We start from the raw sequence: 15,004 nt of genomic DNA on the forward strand, positions 1-15,004 counted from the left end.
AGTTGGTCTGCGTCCCGTATTGGGAGCTGCTCGCCATCAGATCCTTGGCTCTGTTGTCATTGCATTGTGTGCTGTTGCTTAGTTCACAGTTCTCATCCCTGGAAGGCTCTTCCTTCTCTCCTTTAGCAACTTAGCTGACTCATCAGTCTTCAGGTCTCATTCTAGTTATTTTCTAGAGAAGTCCTCTATCCATTTTCAGTTTCTTGAGTACTAGCTCTTTGTTCCTCTCCCTTCACAGTGCTCATAAGGACCATCCATTGTACCCTTCATTTGTGATGAGTTGGTAAATTCCTAACTGCCCCCACTGCCCTTTACATGCTGCTAGTGACTTCAGAAGACAATGGCTGGATTCATTTTGTGTAAAAGAATAATGGTTTTTGGTGGATATGTTGTCCTAGGTAAAATGGGGTTGGTAATAGCTCCCCCAGCTAACTTCAAGAGTGAGTGCTTTGTGGACACCAAACATGTGATGTGTTGCCTGTGGTTGATTTGAACATCCTGTCCTTGAGAAGCTAAGTTATCTTGATGTTCCCTTGGGCATACCTAGGTTCAGAATCAAGGAAGTAGAAAGGCTTTCTATGTGCCAGCTGGCTCTGGAAGGCAGAAAGCCATATCTTTGTTCTGTGGTAGAATGACAACATGTAGCTTGCCTAGGTGCACTGTAGCTTCAAGAGTAGCTCATTACTTATGCTCTCATCACCTGGGGCACAGCTGCTCAGGTTGAACCCTGTCTGTGGGTGGGTGGGGCATGATTTCATAATCTTCTTTATCCAGGATCTCTGGTCTCTTGTCCCAGAGACCTCTGTCATAGGCAGAGGCATATACAAGGCTGTAAGAGTTATTAAGATGGGAAAGTTGAAGGATTAGATTTATGATAGGCAATGGTGGATTATGAAGAATAATTTATCAAATGTCAGTGCCTGAAGCCTACAATTTACAGAAGGTTTGCTTTAGCTGAGGAGATCTGATTGGACATGCCCCTCTCCCACCACTAATGAATGACAGCTCTAATGGGACGGCTTCCAAGGCTGGCCAGCCACCCTGGGTGTGGCTTTTTATTAATCATTATTAACATAAACATTCCCTAGAGTTTCTCCAGCCATAGTTCTCAAGATACTCAGTGCCAAGGAGCCTCCCTTGAAGGAACTGTGGTCACCTCTGGGAGGTGTTAAAGTTACCTTGGTCAGAGGGAAGATCTCAAGTTCCTTTTCCATGATGGGTACCGGGAACCTCATCTCAGCTTTAGGCATTCACTAGAAAGTACCTAACTGACTGGGCACAGGTCTGTGTCAGGCACTTGGGTTACAACACTGTGAGAAACCAGAAGCCTCTAGTTCAAGGGGCATGAGGAGAACTGAGGAGATGCAGGAGGAGGCAGATGTGCAGTCATGGCACTGTCCTCAAGGAGGGCGTGAGCTCTGAAGATGCGTTCAGGAAGTTTCTCTGAGTAGGTGACAGGTGAGGGAATGTGTGAGCCTTCCAGATGGAGGGGGTAACACATGCAAAGACCTGTAGGGGCCCAGGGAGGGGCGGTCTGGGGTCTAAGAAAGCCTCCTGGTTGGGACAGAAGGAGGAAGATGGAAAAGGGAAGCAGGTAGCCCAGCCCTGGTGGGCCTGCTAGGGATTTGGACCATAGGTATCTGGTGAGGTGACTGAAGCAGATAGAAGTGACACGATCCAGGATAGGTCGGAGGAGATGGGAACCTAACCGGGCGAGTTGGTTAGGAGGCCAGTGTAGTCTCTGGGTAAATGAAGACAGTGGCTTACATCATGACAGAGCAGGATGGAGATCTGCGTCTCTGACTGGCCTGTGCTTTGCATCATACCACTGTGCTCATGGCTGGAGCCAGAGTGCAGTCATTTCCCCTCTACTTCTTCTGCAGTTGTTGGGGGGTCTAGGGTCTTCTATGCCCTCTATGTGTCTGATGTTGTGTGTCAGCCCTACAAAATTGTCTTATTGTGTCTTAGGCGGGAGGGTGTGTGACCTGTTTGAGCTGGCACATCACAGAATCAGGATTTGAACCTGGTATTTATCAGCATTGGCACTGAAATCTCCACAGTCCCTCAGGTCTGATTGTCCTGACCAGCTGTTGAGCATGCCTCAGAGGCATGCACACAGCCACCACACATTGTACCTGCTGTCCCTGGGCTCTTGGTATTTGCTGCCATTCTACAGGAAGAAAGATGCTTCTAGATATAGCTCCGCTGATAGAGTGCTACCTAGCGTGCAGGAACACACCTGACTTTGGTCCTCTGCCTCACACAAACGGCTCAGTGGTACACGCCTGTAAGCTGAGCACTTGAGAGGTGGAGGAGAGGAAGTTCAGAGGTTCAAGATCAGCTTTGTAATGAGTTTGGGACCAGCTTGGAGTACCTGAGATCTTGTCTTCAAAATTAAACCAAACCAAACCAGCAAGAATCTAACCAGCAAACTGAGAATGGAGAAGAGAGAAGACCAAACAAGAAGAGAAAAGAAAGAAGCTTGGTGTGAGTGGAGAGGCCCTTGGGAGAGCCGGGTAGATGATTCCCGGAGTCTGGAGCCATCAGCAACTGCAGGTTTGTCCTGGGTTGGCCTCCTCTCAGCAATGTTGCCAAGTTGACCTCAGATTCTGCTGCAGACCTCCCATTCCCTCCCAGTTCAGTAATACCAATAGATAAGGGCTCTGCAGAGCTGACAATCTGATCCCTCGGAACCCCAGAGAACATGATGTGGATCATGGAGGTCCATGTTCTTGCTGTTAGGCTTCTCCTTAGATTTACGTTGTGGCAGTGAGTGGGAAGCTGAAGATGGGGATGTCTCATTTTGAAAGCAGAGGTGGAAAGGGAAAGACTTTGATGCACTGTCCTCTTGTTGGTCTCCTTGCCTTAACTTACCAGGTGTGGCCTTCAGGATTAGGTGATGTGGTGAATTTGGGTGAGTTACCTGCTGTGGCACTAAAGCTCAGGCATGTCCTTTAAGGAGGTGATTGTCTTCCTACCGAGGTCTCTTTCGGGTCAGAAAGGCATTTTTTGTTGGCTCAATGACCTAACATGCTTTCTGTCATGTTACTGGTCTGCATTAGGTGAAGAAATGATGTTTTGGCCCTGTTCCATTGACAGGGGCTGCCTGGAGCACTGTATTTTGAGAAATTGTAAGGCATCATGATACTACAGTAGCAATGAATACTGGATGGAGTGATGTCTGACACTGGATGTATCACTTGGCTATCAATGTATAAAGAGTTACCCCCAAACCCAGTGGCTTAAAGCAATAAACATTTTTCCTAAAGTTTCTGTGGGTCTGTGGATCAGGAGTTCAGGAGTAGCTTACTGGATGGTTCTGGATCAAGGTTATTAAGGTTCTCCACAGAGACAGAACCAATTGAGTAGATTTAGTAGAGGTAAACATTCATGGGAAGATTCATTAGGAGAATTGCTCATGCAATCATGGAGGATAAGAACTGTGATTGGCTGCCTGGAAGATGGAGACCTTGGCTAGGATTCTGTAGCCAGTCTCAGCTGACGTTGGAAAGCCTCAGAGCTGGAGTACCACTGGCTGTTTCCCATCTGTGGCCAAAGGCCTGGTAACTCAGGAGTGGGACTTGGGGGGAGTACTGGGGTCCCCATGATCCGAATGTATGGGGCCTGAGGACAACATGGTCCCAACTCAAGAATGGAGAGGAAAGTCCCTTTGTGTCTGAACCCTTAGCCAAATGGATGGCACCAACTTGGAGTTTAGATCTTCTCACTCTTCTGACCCCCAGGTCTCTGTTCTCTGGAAACACCCATCCAGACACAGCCAGAGGAACACTTTGCTGGGTCCCTCTGTGGGACTTAATTCAGACAAACTGTCATTTAACCATAATAATCATGATCAGGGATTCTCATAGGCCGTGGTCATCTGATGGTCTGTCTGGAGATGGAAGGTCTGTGTCCAGGGACTGTCTGTGTGCAGAAAGTCTGGCTCTTTGCCATAGGAATGACCTGAGGTAGGACAGCTGTTCCCTCCCCCAACCAAAACCAAACCAAACCAAACCAAAACACCCAAGACAGTGAAGGAGAGGGAGATAGAGATAGATAGTTAGATATAGATATATAGGGAGGGGAGAGACAGAGACAGAGAGAGAGACAGAGAGAGAGAAAACACACATGACTGGAGTGCTTTTGTAATTTAGGAGTAGTTTAGGAATGGGTCCTAAGTTCACACATAAGGGAAGGGGAATAGACTCCTTAAGGGAAGGAACATTTAAAAACTCAGAACGTATTTTAAAACCATCACAAGGGGCACGGGAATGCCCCTGTTGCCACTCATTTGCTGTCAAGGGTCAAATGTGACCTTAGAAGGCAAATGCATGGCCTCGAAGGTGAGGGTGGGGAGCTACAAACCGGGATATGTTCTAGAGGGAGGGGCAGCATTGCACAGAAGAATCAGCTGCAAAGGAATGGTATACCTGGGTGGGGCACATCCCTGGTCAGTAGGTCTTCGAGAAGCAGAGGTGGGGGATGGGTTCAAGGTAGAGGTGACAGAAGGTGACAGGAGGTCATTGGTATTGTTTCGTTCAAGGCGGTTTACTAAGTCCTGGCTAGCTGGTGCTACCCTGATTGCCTTAGGCTAAGGTTTGTTCTAGCTACTCCTTAGCATAGACTGAGACTTTGTCCATCAGACTTGAATGGATGGCAGCTGGAGCCCAGTCGGGTATGGACTAGGCCAACTCCTCAGGAGAGAGAGCCAGATGTTCTTGATTGCTGATGCTATGGTAACCTGCTTCCTCCTCCCACCAACAGCCCTGCTGCATTGGTCTGTGTTAGGTACCCAGGACATCTCAGCTCTCAGAGAGCTGTCTAGCCTTGGCATTTAGGCTTGCTTAAGGCAGGCTCCTATCTTCACCCAGAGCTGGGCTGTCCAGGGCCTGGGAGATGCATTGTGCCTATGATGATGACAACTCCAAAGCTAAAATTGATCTGATGTTAATGAGTATGGGGAGCATGGGATGGGATATTGGATGTTGGGCCTTATTAGAAAGTCTATCCCCACTCAGCCCTAACCTGTGACCTTGAGCCAGTGGCCTTCAGGGGCGTCAGGCTGGCCAGGCCTTTAGACAGTGGTGCGGCTGGCTAAGGACTCCCTATCTTCTTCAGGGCACCCTGACTCTTGTTATCTTATTTTGGGCCAAATGAGTCTCCTGGCCATTTCACGTGTTATTTTGGAAAAGATGCTTGGTGGCCCTGCTTTCTGGGAATCCTCAGGCAGTGTCACTTTCAAATCCTGAAACCCCTTCTCCCCAAGACAGACAACTGAGGACTGAATGGCCAGGACCCCAGAGAGGATTCTGATGTTGCCTGGCCAATGTTTTTCCTCATAAAAGACCATCCCCCTTTCCATTTATGTTCTGTCTGTCTGTTTCTCTCTCCAAAAAGCTGGAGCAACTTTTGCAATGATAATATTTTTCTTTTCTAGGTGACCATATAGGCATATTTGAATCTCAGACTGATGATCATTAAAGAAGCACACAACTAGTCTTTTTAAAATTCAGCTGTTTTACCTAATTGATTTTGCCTCCAGAATCAGAGAGAGAAAGAGAGAGAGAGACAGAGAGAGGTCTCTACAGAGACAGAGAGAGGAGAGAGAGAGAGGAACAGGGAAGCAAGCCCTAGAGGGGAGACAAGTTTCCATGAAGGACTGGAGGCAGCCGAGGGCCCTGCTTGAATCTAATTGCTGAAAATGCCGCCGTTTGTTTCTGCTAATGGTTTTCTGCCGAGAGAGGGCTAGGGAATGAGGCAGGTCCTTGGCGATTGGAGAGGAGGGGCAGCATTTGTTTTAGCTGCACGGGGGGTATAATTCTGCTTTCGGGACAGGGTCTGTTTTTCCTTACTATCTATCAGCATAAAGTACTTTCACTGAACACTTTGAATTAAGGTTCCATTTAGAGATACTTTATTCATATTTAATTACAGGCTGTAGCACCGATCTTTAATTACCTTTTTTTATAAGCCAGCTAGAAGCATCCACTAGCGATCAATTATTGTGTGTGTGTGTGTGTGTGTGTGTGTGTGTGTGTGTGTGTTTGCATGAGCCCGGGAGGGTGGAGGAGTTACTTCTAGTTAGAGAAGGAAAGATGGCTGCACAGATGCTTGGGGCTTGGGGTGGGACAAGGGGTTTGCCCCACAAGATCTCTCATACCCTTTCTGTGACTCCTTTGCTTCTCCTGGTGAAACGGAGAGTTTGGTTAACCCCTTCCTGCTAGGGCCGGCTCAGATGCTGAGTTAGCAGCTGGGGCTAGGTGGTATCTTGGGGTCTTCCTCATCTCCTTGATGGGGCAGGAATTTGTGGGGGTGGGACCTTCCTGTCCCTGGGTGAAATGGCAAGCCTGGCTTCCTCTCATTCTGGAGATTAGGATCTGCTTGCCTCAGCCCTTTCCTTCCTCCACTTCCCTGTGGGGAGCTCTTGGCAGCTGTTCTAGTCACACAGCCCTAGAGATGCCATGTCACTCTTTGGTTGCAATGACTCTGCAGTGTCCCTGCAATGACACAGGTGTGAAGCTGGTTGTCCTTCTCAGAGAAAGAGAGGATGTTCCCTGGGCCAGGCAAAGGCTAGGGTTAGAGAATAAGGCCACAGGAAGATTTGGCAAGGCCCATAGCTCTGCCTTGAGAAATGGTCTTGTTGGTGGCCCTCCAGGCATTACTCGCCTCTACAGGGATCTGTGTGTACTTCATTATGCAGTAGCAGAAGCTCTGCTTTGGAATGTTCCTGAGTCCTTGTTCCAGTAAGGGGGCAAGGAGGGCCATGCCTGTAAGGGGCTCTGGGCCCGTGTCTCCCTCAGTCACCCCTTTGGGTACCTGAGAGCACATGATATTAGAACCCTTCAGTTGTCTCTGTCACAAAACTTTGCTCAAATTGACTCAGGCAAGCAAGCAAGCAAGCAAACGAAAAAGGAATTACAAGATAGGTATCGAGGGATGGCTAGATCAAGGGACTAAAACTAACCAGGATTTATTGCCCAGTTCTTGACTTGCTCCCTTTGTTTCTATTCTGTGACCCTTGGCATGCCCAGAGTTGTATTTTCCTTCTCAGATTCAACAGAAAGTACATCTCCTCCCACCGTTTAAACGGACACAGAAAAACTGAGTCTGATTGGGTGAGTTTGAGTCTGATTGGACTAGTTGGGCCACGTGTCCACTTTCTGAGCCAGTCAGGGTGGCTGGGGCTGCTGAGGGTTCCCACAGGCCAGGCTGAGGTCTCACCTGGAGTAACAGGTGAACTCTGCCCAGATGAAGTTCAGACATGGTATATACTTCCCCCATTTTGGACAGCAGTCCATTGGAGAGTTTGTGTTAGTAGCACTGTGGGAACAGGGAGGCTGAGCAGTTTCAAGGGGAAAACCAGGTTGATTCTGCTCTCTAGTGGAGAGGACACTGTATTTAGCCACTCAGCAAGTACTTGCCTGACTCTGACTAGTTCCATCCCTGTACAAATTGCAGGGTTACAGCAGTGGCCAGAGTAACAGCCCACTAGGTCACTCGACACACGGGGGGAAGTGGTTGTCATGTTTTCCCATCCAAAGACCAAGTCCATGATGAAAGTTCTTGTGCTTAGCGCCCCAGAGTGAGTGAGTAGATAACCCAAGAGACTCTTGCCCTCAGAAAGCCTAGAACTCCCAGAGTAGGGAAAGGCAAGTGTGTTGTTGGGGGGGGGGATAAGGAAATTAGACACCAGGATGGGGAGAAACCATCAACTGGAGGGCTGTCTCTCATGACCCACATTTGAGACCCTTCCCTGATGCCTGGGTCTTGTCTTCTGGGAATGTTGGTAAATGTAGCGAAACTTAGTGGAAGGTATAGGATCATGGCAGGGAGGTGGGAACCATTTGTAATGTGAGATTAACAGGGAAATCCTGGCAAACAGAATTGGGATGGTAGCTGTGGGACATTTGGAACCTCAGATTTGAGGTGAGAAAGGGTCAGGACAAGGTGGTTGGAAGTGGGGACAAAAGCAGGAAAAGGGTGGGAAAGAGGACTAAATTGACCTTGAGTAGGAACCTACAGGGAAGCAGAGGTATGTGATTAATTGCAGTACATATATTGGTCTGTATTTGTCAGCAAAAGTCGCCAAACTGAGCACAGAAGAGGCGAGGGGACTCACAGAGGCTCACTTTAGGTTTCTCTGGCAGACCTGGGATCCCGCTAGGGTGTGGTCAGGCCAGCAGTGGCTCAGAAACCTACGTTGAGGCTGCTGCTCTGGCAAAGTAATTGGTGGCTATGATTTCAAGCCTCCCGCTCAAGGTCCATAGGCTCTCTATGTTTGTGGGATCAGAACATCTTGTGCTGCTGTGGCCCAAGTTCTGTTAACTTTTTTTTAAAAAATATTTTGTTTATTATGTACACAACATTCTGCCTCCATATCCATATGTATCTGCACACGAGAAGAGGGCACCAGATCTCTTCACGGATGGCTGTGAGCCATCATTTGGTTGCTGGGAATTGAACTCAGGACCTCTGGAAGAGCAGACAGTGCTCTTAACCTCTGAGCCACCACTCCAGCCCCTCTGCTAACCTTTTATGATCTATATGTGAAGGTTCAGCAGACTCAGCGGTGGATGGTTCAATGGGCAGATGATATGCAGTCTTTCTTTGGCTGTTGACGGGGGTTACAGGACTCCTGTGCAGACCTACCCTTCACATGTCCTGTCTTATCCATGTGCCTGGTGTGAATCCCGACCATAGCAAAAGGGCCAGCTGAGACCCACACAACCGATAAGGCAGTGAAATCTGCTGTGGGACACTGAACAGCTCTGGCTCATGGTTCCCCTGGCTCCTTCCTCTCAGTTACTCCGTTCTCTTTTCACTCCTGACAGATCCATGATTTGTTCCTGAGCTTCGATGACACCCCTCTGGGGGCAGCCTCCCTGGCCCAGGTCCATAAGGCGGTGCTGCATGATGGCCGGACAGTGGCAGTGAAGGTCCAGCACCCGAAGGTCCGGGCGCAGAGCTCCAAGGACATCCTCCTGATGGAGGTGGGTGCTCCCCCTTTCTCTTTCCTGGTCCTCTGATTTTTCTCAGGAGCCAGATATCCTCTCGGATACTTACTCAGGCTGGTGGGTGGACTCTGGCCTCTGAGGAACTGAGTGGGAGAGGAGAGCCGAGGCACGACCAAGGCTGTGTCATAAGAACTTGGACTCACACCCTGGTAAGGCTGGTCAGTTCTTGATTTGTCCTGGAAATGCTCTTGGATATGTCTCGGAACGCGATGAACAGCTGATGGGGCCCGGCTGATTCAGATCCTGATGGGGACCTGAGTCACAGGGAGAGATGCAGTAGAAATGAAAGGAACCAAAGGTGGTCTCCTCAGGGGGAGACCAAGTTGCATCATAATGGATTCGATTATAGCATGAGGAAAGTGTGTGATAAGCCAAGGCACAGAAAAACGGTGTGGTAGAAATACTTATGCAGATGACTCATTTGCTTATATGACATTTGCTTTGAATTGAGAAACTTACATTCTCGTGAATGGCTCTTGGGAAGTCCCAAGAGGGCCTGTGTGCTCCTGTAATCTTCTACGTGTGTGTCCACCAAAAGAGGGAACGCGTGTGCTCCTATTACTGGAGAAGAAGCCAGGACTTCTACATGGAGGTCAACAGTCTGTTGACCCCACATGCCCCTCTCTGTCCTAGTCTCTCTTCCATCCCTTCTTAATCTCTTCTCCCTGTGTATTACTCAGGTGCTGAGGGCATGTGAGTAAGCTAGCTCTGTCCCCGCCCTCCCACCTAGCACAGGAGACTATTTGTAAACAAACAGCCATCAAGTAGGAGCCTGAGCTCTTAGCCACTGAGTCAGGATGTATGGAGTCCACAAAGGGCCTTCCCTGCAGGGTTAGTATTCTTGTGGACTTGGAGGACTCAATGAGACTGCAGGCCAGTGCATGGATAGCCCAGCATGTTGGACCCCCCCCCCCAGGCTTTTAGGAGCAGAGGGACTTTGGAGAATTCCCACTAGTTTAGATAGAGGGAGGGATTGGGAATGAGGCTGGGAATACAGGCAGGACAAGTGAGGACCCTTATCCCAGGCTCCGGTGTGGAACAGTAGCCATAGTCAACAATGACATACTTGTGCAACTGACAGCATCTGATTTTTCTCAGTATTCAGTCGGGGGAACCATTTAAGAATTCTAATCAGGGGACTATAATGACCAGATATGCACTGGAAATAAAAGCGTGTTGGCAGTCAGGAGAATGCATTGGGAAAGCATAAAGTCTGTATAGTCAGGAGACGAATTGAAGGGCTGCTGTGTTGGTGTGAGAGAAGTAAAGTTTGCCAAGATCGTGTCATGGGTTAGAGGAGGAGTGGTCTGACTTTAGGACTAGCTCTTCATGGGGAGGGGGCCCGAGGAGGAGGTAGAAGCATATCTTAGGTTTCTGGTGTAAGTTATTACCTTGAGGCATCTTTGCCTATGTCTATCAGCTAGAGTCTGGTTGGGGAAAAAGAAATTGCTTTAGGCCAGAAAAGTATAAGTGTATGGGGGTCTCAGAAGCATGTTGGAATGTGAGCATTGTTGCAGCCATTTTGGAGAGTAATTTCCCAGAATTACTTAGCGTCATGTGGAAGGACACACCAGGAAGGCATTGAGAAGCGTATTTGGGGCTGAGGGAGGGGGTGGGGTCCTTACAATTGTTAGGAAGAGCAGCTAGGAAGGTGTGAGGGATGAGGGAGAATTGAGACCCAAGGAAGAGGGGTCACAGTATAAAATCCTCCTGTCCAGTGTTTAACCATGGGAGGCCGGGGATTGTTAGCCTGTGACATGAGTAGGCCTTCCTTAGAGACTCAGCAGAGAGACATAATTAAGAAGGCAAGTCCAGGAGGATACTCAAGAGTCTGGGTACCAAGAGCACAAAAAGACATTGGCCTTTGGTGGGTCTTTGCTTTGGACATAGAAGGCGTAAGGCTGAGCATAAATGAGTGTGTGGGGCCCTAAAGAGGGGAGGGAAGGTGGGCAGCAGAGTGTGTACCAGCCTGATAGCCTCTATTTTTTCTCTGCTGTAGGAGGCCAGACCATCTGCCAAGAATGAGAGGGTAGGAGGTGGCATTGGAGGCTTGAGGGGGGGTGAAGGTTTGGAATAGCTGCTGCGTGTCTGTCAGAGGGAGTGATGGGCCAAAGGACCAGGACTACGGGATGGCCTCGGTCCTGTGCTGCAGACCTAAGGTTTCAGAGACTCTCTCAAGACATAGTCACAAGAAGGAGAGAACAGGGGCCATGGAGGATCCACGGGTTTCTGGTGTCTCTAGAGCCAGGCAAGAGCTCACCTGTACCCAGCATAGGTATCATAGCCCCCTCAGCCAGGAGGAGAGCTGTCACTTAGCTCTGTTCAGATCCTCAATGGCTCCTTAAGGAATGGTGGCCATAAAGTCAATGGCGATAAGAACAGTATAAAGGTTTGGCATCTTCCTTCCTGAGGTAAGCGTCAGATGCTTTTGTCGAAATGTATACCTGGCAGGTCCTCTGCAGAGCACACAATGTCCTCCTGGCAGTGGCTGGGAGGGCTATGGTTAGGAGCACAGGATGGCCTGATGCTGCTACCCACACAGCCGTCAGCAAGGACCAGGCTGGGTCCTTGGTGGTAAAGTTCTGTCCTGGTTACCTTTCTCCACTGAGAAACCCAATTAGAAAACTTTTGTTGTTTGACACTTGAAATTAGTTTTTTACCCCCAAATCCAGATCTAACTGATATCTTTATTTTAGGGATGGCAACCTTAGGAAGGTGCTTAATCATTCATGGCAGGAGGAGAATGGTTTATTTCTAGGGGACATTAAGGCCACTTTAGTTACCAGAAGCTTGTGGGCAGGTGTAGGTGGCTGGCTTTTCTGCATAGACTGTTGGGCTTCCTTCCATGCCAATCCCAACTATTGGGTGCATTCAGGTTTGTCTCTTACTGTTGGAAAGGCAATCTGATTAAAATAATTCCTACTAAACAGAGAGGGACCGATGGGCTTAGCCTCTGGATATTTGCTTCTTTTAGGAAGGCAAGCTTATAAATCTAACTTATATCTCATCTAATGATGGAGGGCATAGAGGCTTCATGGATTGAGAGTTTTGAGAGTGAAGATGTGAAGACCATGGGCTGTCCCGCTAGGATGCTTTTGGTCGCCACAATTAGAGTATCCACAGAGAAACGAGGCAGATGGGATACCCATATCTTCTCAGGCATGGAAGCACTTGTGCCCAGTGTTCCGAGGTTGACTAACTGGCACCTCATTGTGGTTTGTAAGGACTAAGGTTCTTCCCACCTTTAGTTGGCCATCAGCTTCCTCAGCCTTCCTGGCATCTCCTAACAGTGTTCCTCATGGGCCCCAAATAGCTGCACAGCTCTGGTGTCATCCAGATGCCAAAGAAGGCCTGCTCTCTCTCTTATATTCTCTGCACTTGTTGCTGCTTGAAGTAATAATACCGTGACTGTTTGGGCACAAATTGTCCTGGTGAGAGGAACAAATCACCTTGAACGGCACAAGCCTGGCCAGTGTCACCTTCTCATCGAAGCGTGTCTTCCCTGATAGACAGGAGGATGTGCTAGTATCATCTTAGCCAGAAAGGTGGGTGGGAGAGGTGGCTCCTGGGTTGGTCCCCAGGAACATGTGCCACCCTAGGATTTGCAAATCAGGCCATACCCTTGGGTCTCTGGGACAGAGTGGAGTGAGATGCCGGAGAAAGGGAAGTCACTCAGAGCACAGCACCTGACAAGTCTGATGACACCGGTGACTTTGTGCAGAAAAGAGAGGCTCAGCCAGGGACACTTTTCAGCTTTGTCATTATCACCCGATACTATCCCCTGAGCAGTTGGGGTAACTCCACTTCTGGATGCACAGCTAGGGACGCTTATTGATTTGTATGGCTGCTCAGAGCCAGACTAATTGGGCCCCGAGATTGGAACAGTGACTCAGCAGGAAGGACTGAGGGGACGGGCACTGTCTTTCCACCAGCTGGCAGGGCTGCAGTTCTTTCCTACCCAAGGTGGTGGGGGGTTCAACAGGCCATATACACCGCCCTGGTCGCTGCTGGAGCAGAGTGAGACTTGGTGGGCTCTGAGCTGGCACTGAGCCCTTCGTCTCCATTTCCCACAGCACCATCCTATGTCACGGCCCCCCCCATCCCCCATTGTCTATGGAGCTTCTGAAGCTGATGGAGAACGGCCGGCCCTTACTCTGTCACCCCCTAGGGATCTAAGTCATGGCCAATGCCGGGCCATGCATGTGCCACAGTCTGATGCATTGAGGCAGAGCTCTCCAGCCTGAGTGCCAGTGTCTGATCTGTCGCTTGATGCCACTTGGCCTTTCACAAGGATCTTTTAAAGAAATGACTGGTGACAGTTCTCATCTTAACTTTTTAAGTAGCATTTCCCCAGTGTCTGTCATCTTGTTGCTTTTCTAAATGTGCTGATTGAACAGTGGGTGGCAAGGTAATTCCTGGATTGGCACAGAATCCAGCAGCCGATTTTAGTTAAAAGAAACAGATACATAAATATGCAGGGATGTAAGCCATCCCATGGGCAATGTGTTCACTCTGTACTTTTGTGTTCTAAAAGGCATGAGCTTTAATAACTTTACCCGGAAAAAGATAAACACAGCCAGTGGCAGGTGTTTGCTTAACCCTGAGCTGACGACTGTCTATCCTCGTCAGCACCCATCTTTACCAGCTCAGATCAGTGTGGGCCCTCTCTGTGTGCCGATTTCCACTGCGCAATATCCACCTTACAGCATTTGATAGCAGTAACCTCAGCTGCGCTTTGCCGATTGCACAGCTCTTTCTGTGCCTCACCGGAGCTTCCTCTTTGTATTAGCTCACACTGTCTCCTAGGCGGCAGGACTCTGGAAAGGACGGAGAAAAACCTGGGTCCAGATCCTGGCAGAAACTGTTTCATGTGCTCAGGGCTCCCAGAAACACTTTCCTTCTTTGTAAAGTGGGCAGGATGATTAAATGAGAGCATGTCTATAAAGTTCTGTGTAGCACAGAGCTGGCAAATCGTGGGCACTAAGTGATGAGCGTTTCGTTTTTTTATAAATAAATGTCACTGCGGTGCACGACTTTGATCCCAGCAATCAGGAGGCAGAGGTAGGAGGGTCTCTGTGAGTTTCAGGCTCACCTGGTCTACATAGCTAGCTCTAGGAGACCCAGGACTACATAGAGAGATCCTGTTTTCAAAAACCCAATAAATAAGTAAATATGAAAGTAAATAAAAACCAGTACTTGCTTTCAAGCTTCCACATTATTCTATTTTTCCATTGTATTTTTATATGTCTCACAACTGATTTTTCTTTATTGTGAGGCAACTACTTTATAGGAAAATAATTTCATTACCTATATTTTTCTTTTCTTTTTTCTTTTTTTTTTGATGAAGATTTCTGTATTTGTAGCCCAGGCTGTTTGTGAACTCAGAGCAATTTTGTCCCAGCCTTCCTCACGCTGGCACCACCAGGCATGGGTCACGGTGTCTTGCTCTATTTTGATTACTCCACTTTGAAAGAGGCATTAGTTACCCGCTGTTTCTTGATTGATAAGGCTCTAGATTTGGAAACAGATTCTCAGTTACTACTCTATGGTTCTCTGGAATTCAGAGGTAACCCTTTTCTGACCCAAATCTCCAAACCAAAACCTAGCCCATTCCCATCACTCAGCTATGAATGTAATTGTCTGAAGGAGAAGCTGAATACTTTGAGGGTATTTGTGTACTCATTTGCTGGTTCATTTTTTCGATCATGTGAGTGTCCAATGAACACCTACAAGTGTGGACTGAGTAAGAGCTGGCTGCTGGTGGAAACACTGGCTGCTGGGAGAATTTTATGGAGAAAGTGCATTTTGGGAGAAAAAAGTTGAAAAGGCAAACAGAAGACAACACCTATTTTATTTTAAGTCAGTTGCATCTGTTGTGAAAAAGAAACCAAAAACGAGTCTACTTCGGTCGGGCTCTCAGATGGATGTGCATGAACGCAGAGGTGAAGTAGGGCTTTCTTTACTCTCATAAGTCAGGATAAGCGAGAGGA

At 48.4% G+C, this 15,004-nt stretch overlaps 1 protein-coding gene across 5 annotated transcripts in view; it reads left to right on the forward strand.

Annotated features, from left to right (window-relative positions):
* Adck1 (aarF domain containing kinase 1) overlaps window positions 1–15,004 on the forward strand; it is an 89,307-nt gene that overhangs the window by 51,333 nt on the left and 22,970 nt on the right. For 4 of the 5 annotated variants that reach the window (XM_051196117.1, XM_051196116.1, XM_051196120.1 and 1 more), the window contains one exon: window positions 8,832–8,990. The exons of the other annotated variant lie outside the window; for it this stretch is intronic. In XM_051196117.1, the coding sequence (XP_051052074.1) occupies window positions 8,832–8,990 (159 nt within the window). The remainder of the gene's footprint in view (window positions 1–8,831; window positions 8,991–15,004) is intronic. 5 annotated transcript variants of the gene reach the window in all.

The sequence above is a fragment of the Phodopus roborovskii genome, unplaced genomic scaffold, assembly GCF_943737965.1.
Source record: "Phodopus roborovskii unplaced genomic scaffold, PHOROB, whole genome shotgun sequence".
Taxonomy (NCBI): Eukaryota; Metazoa; Chordata; class Mammalia; order Rodentia; family Cricetidae; genus Phodopus; species Phodopus roborovskii.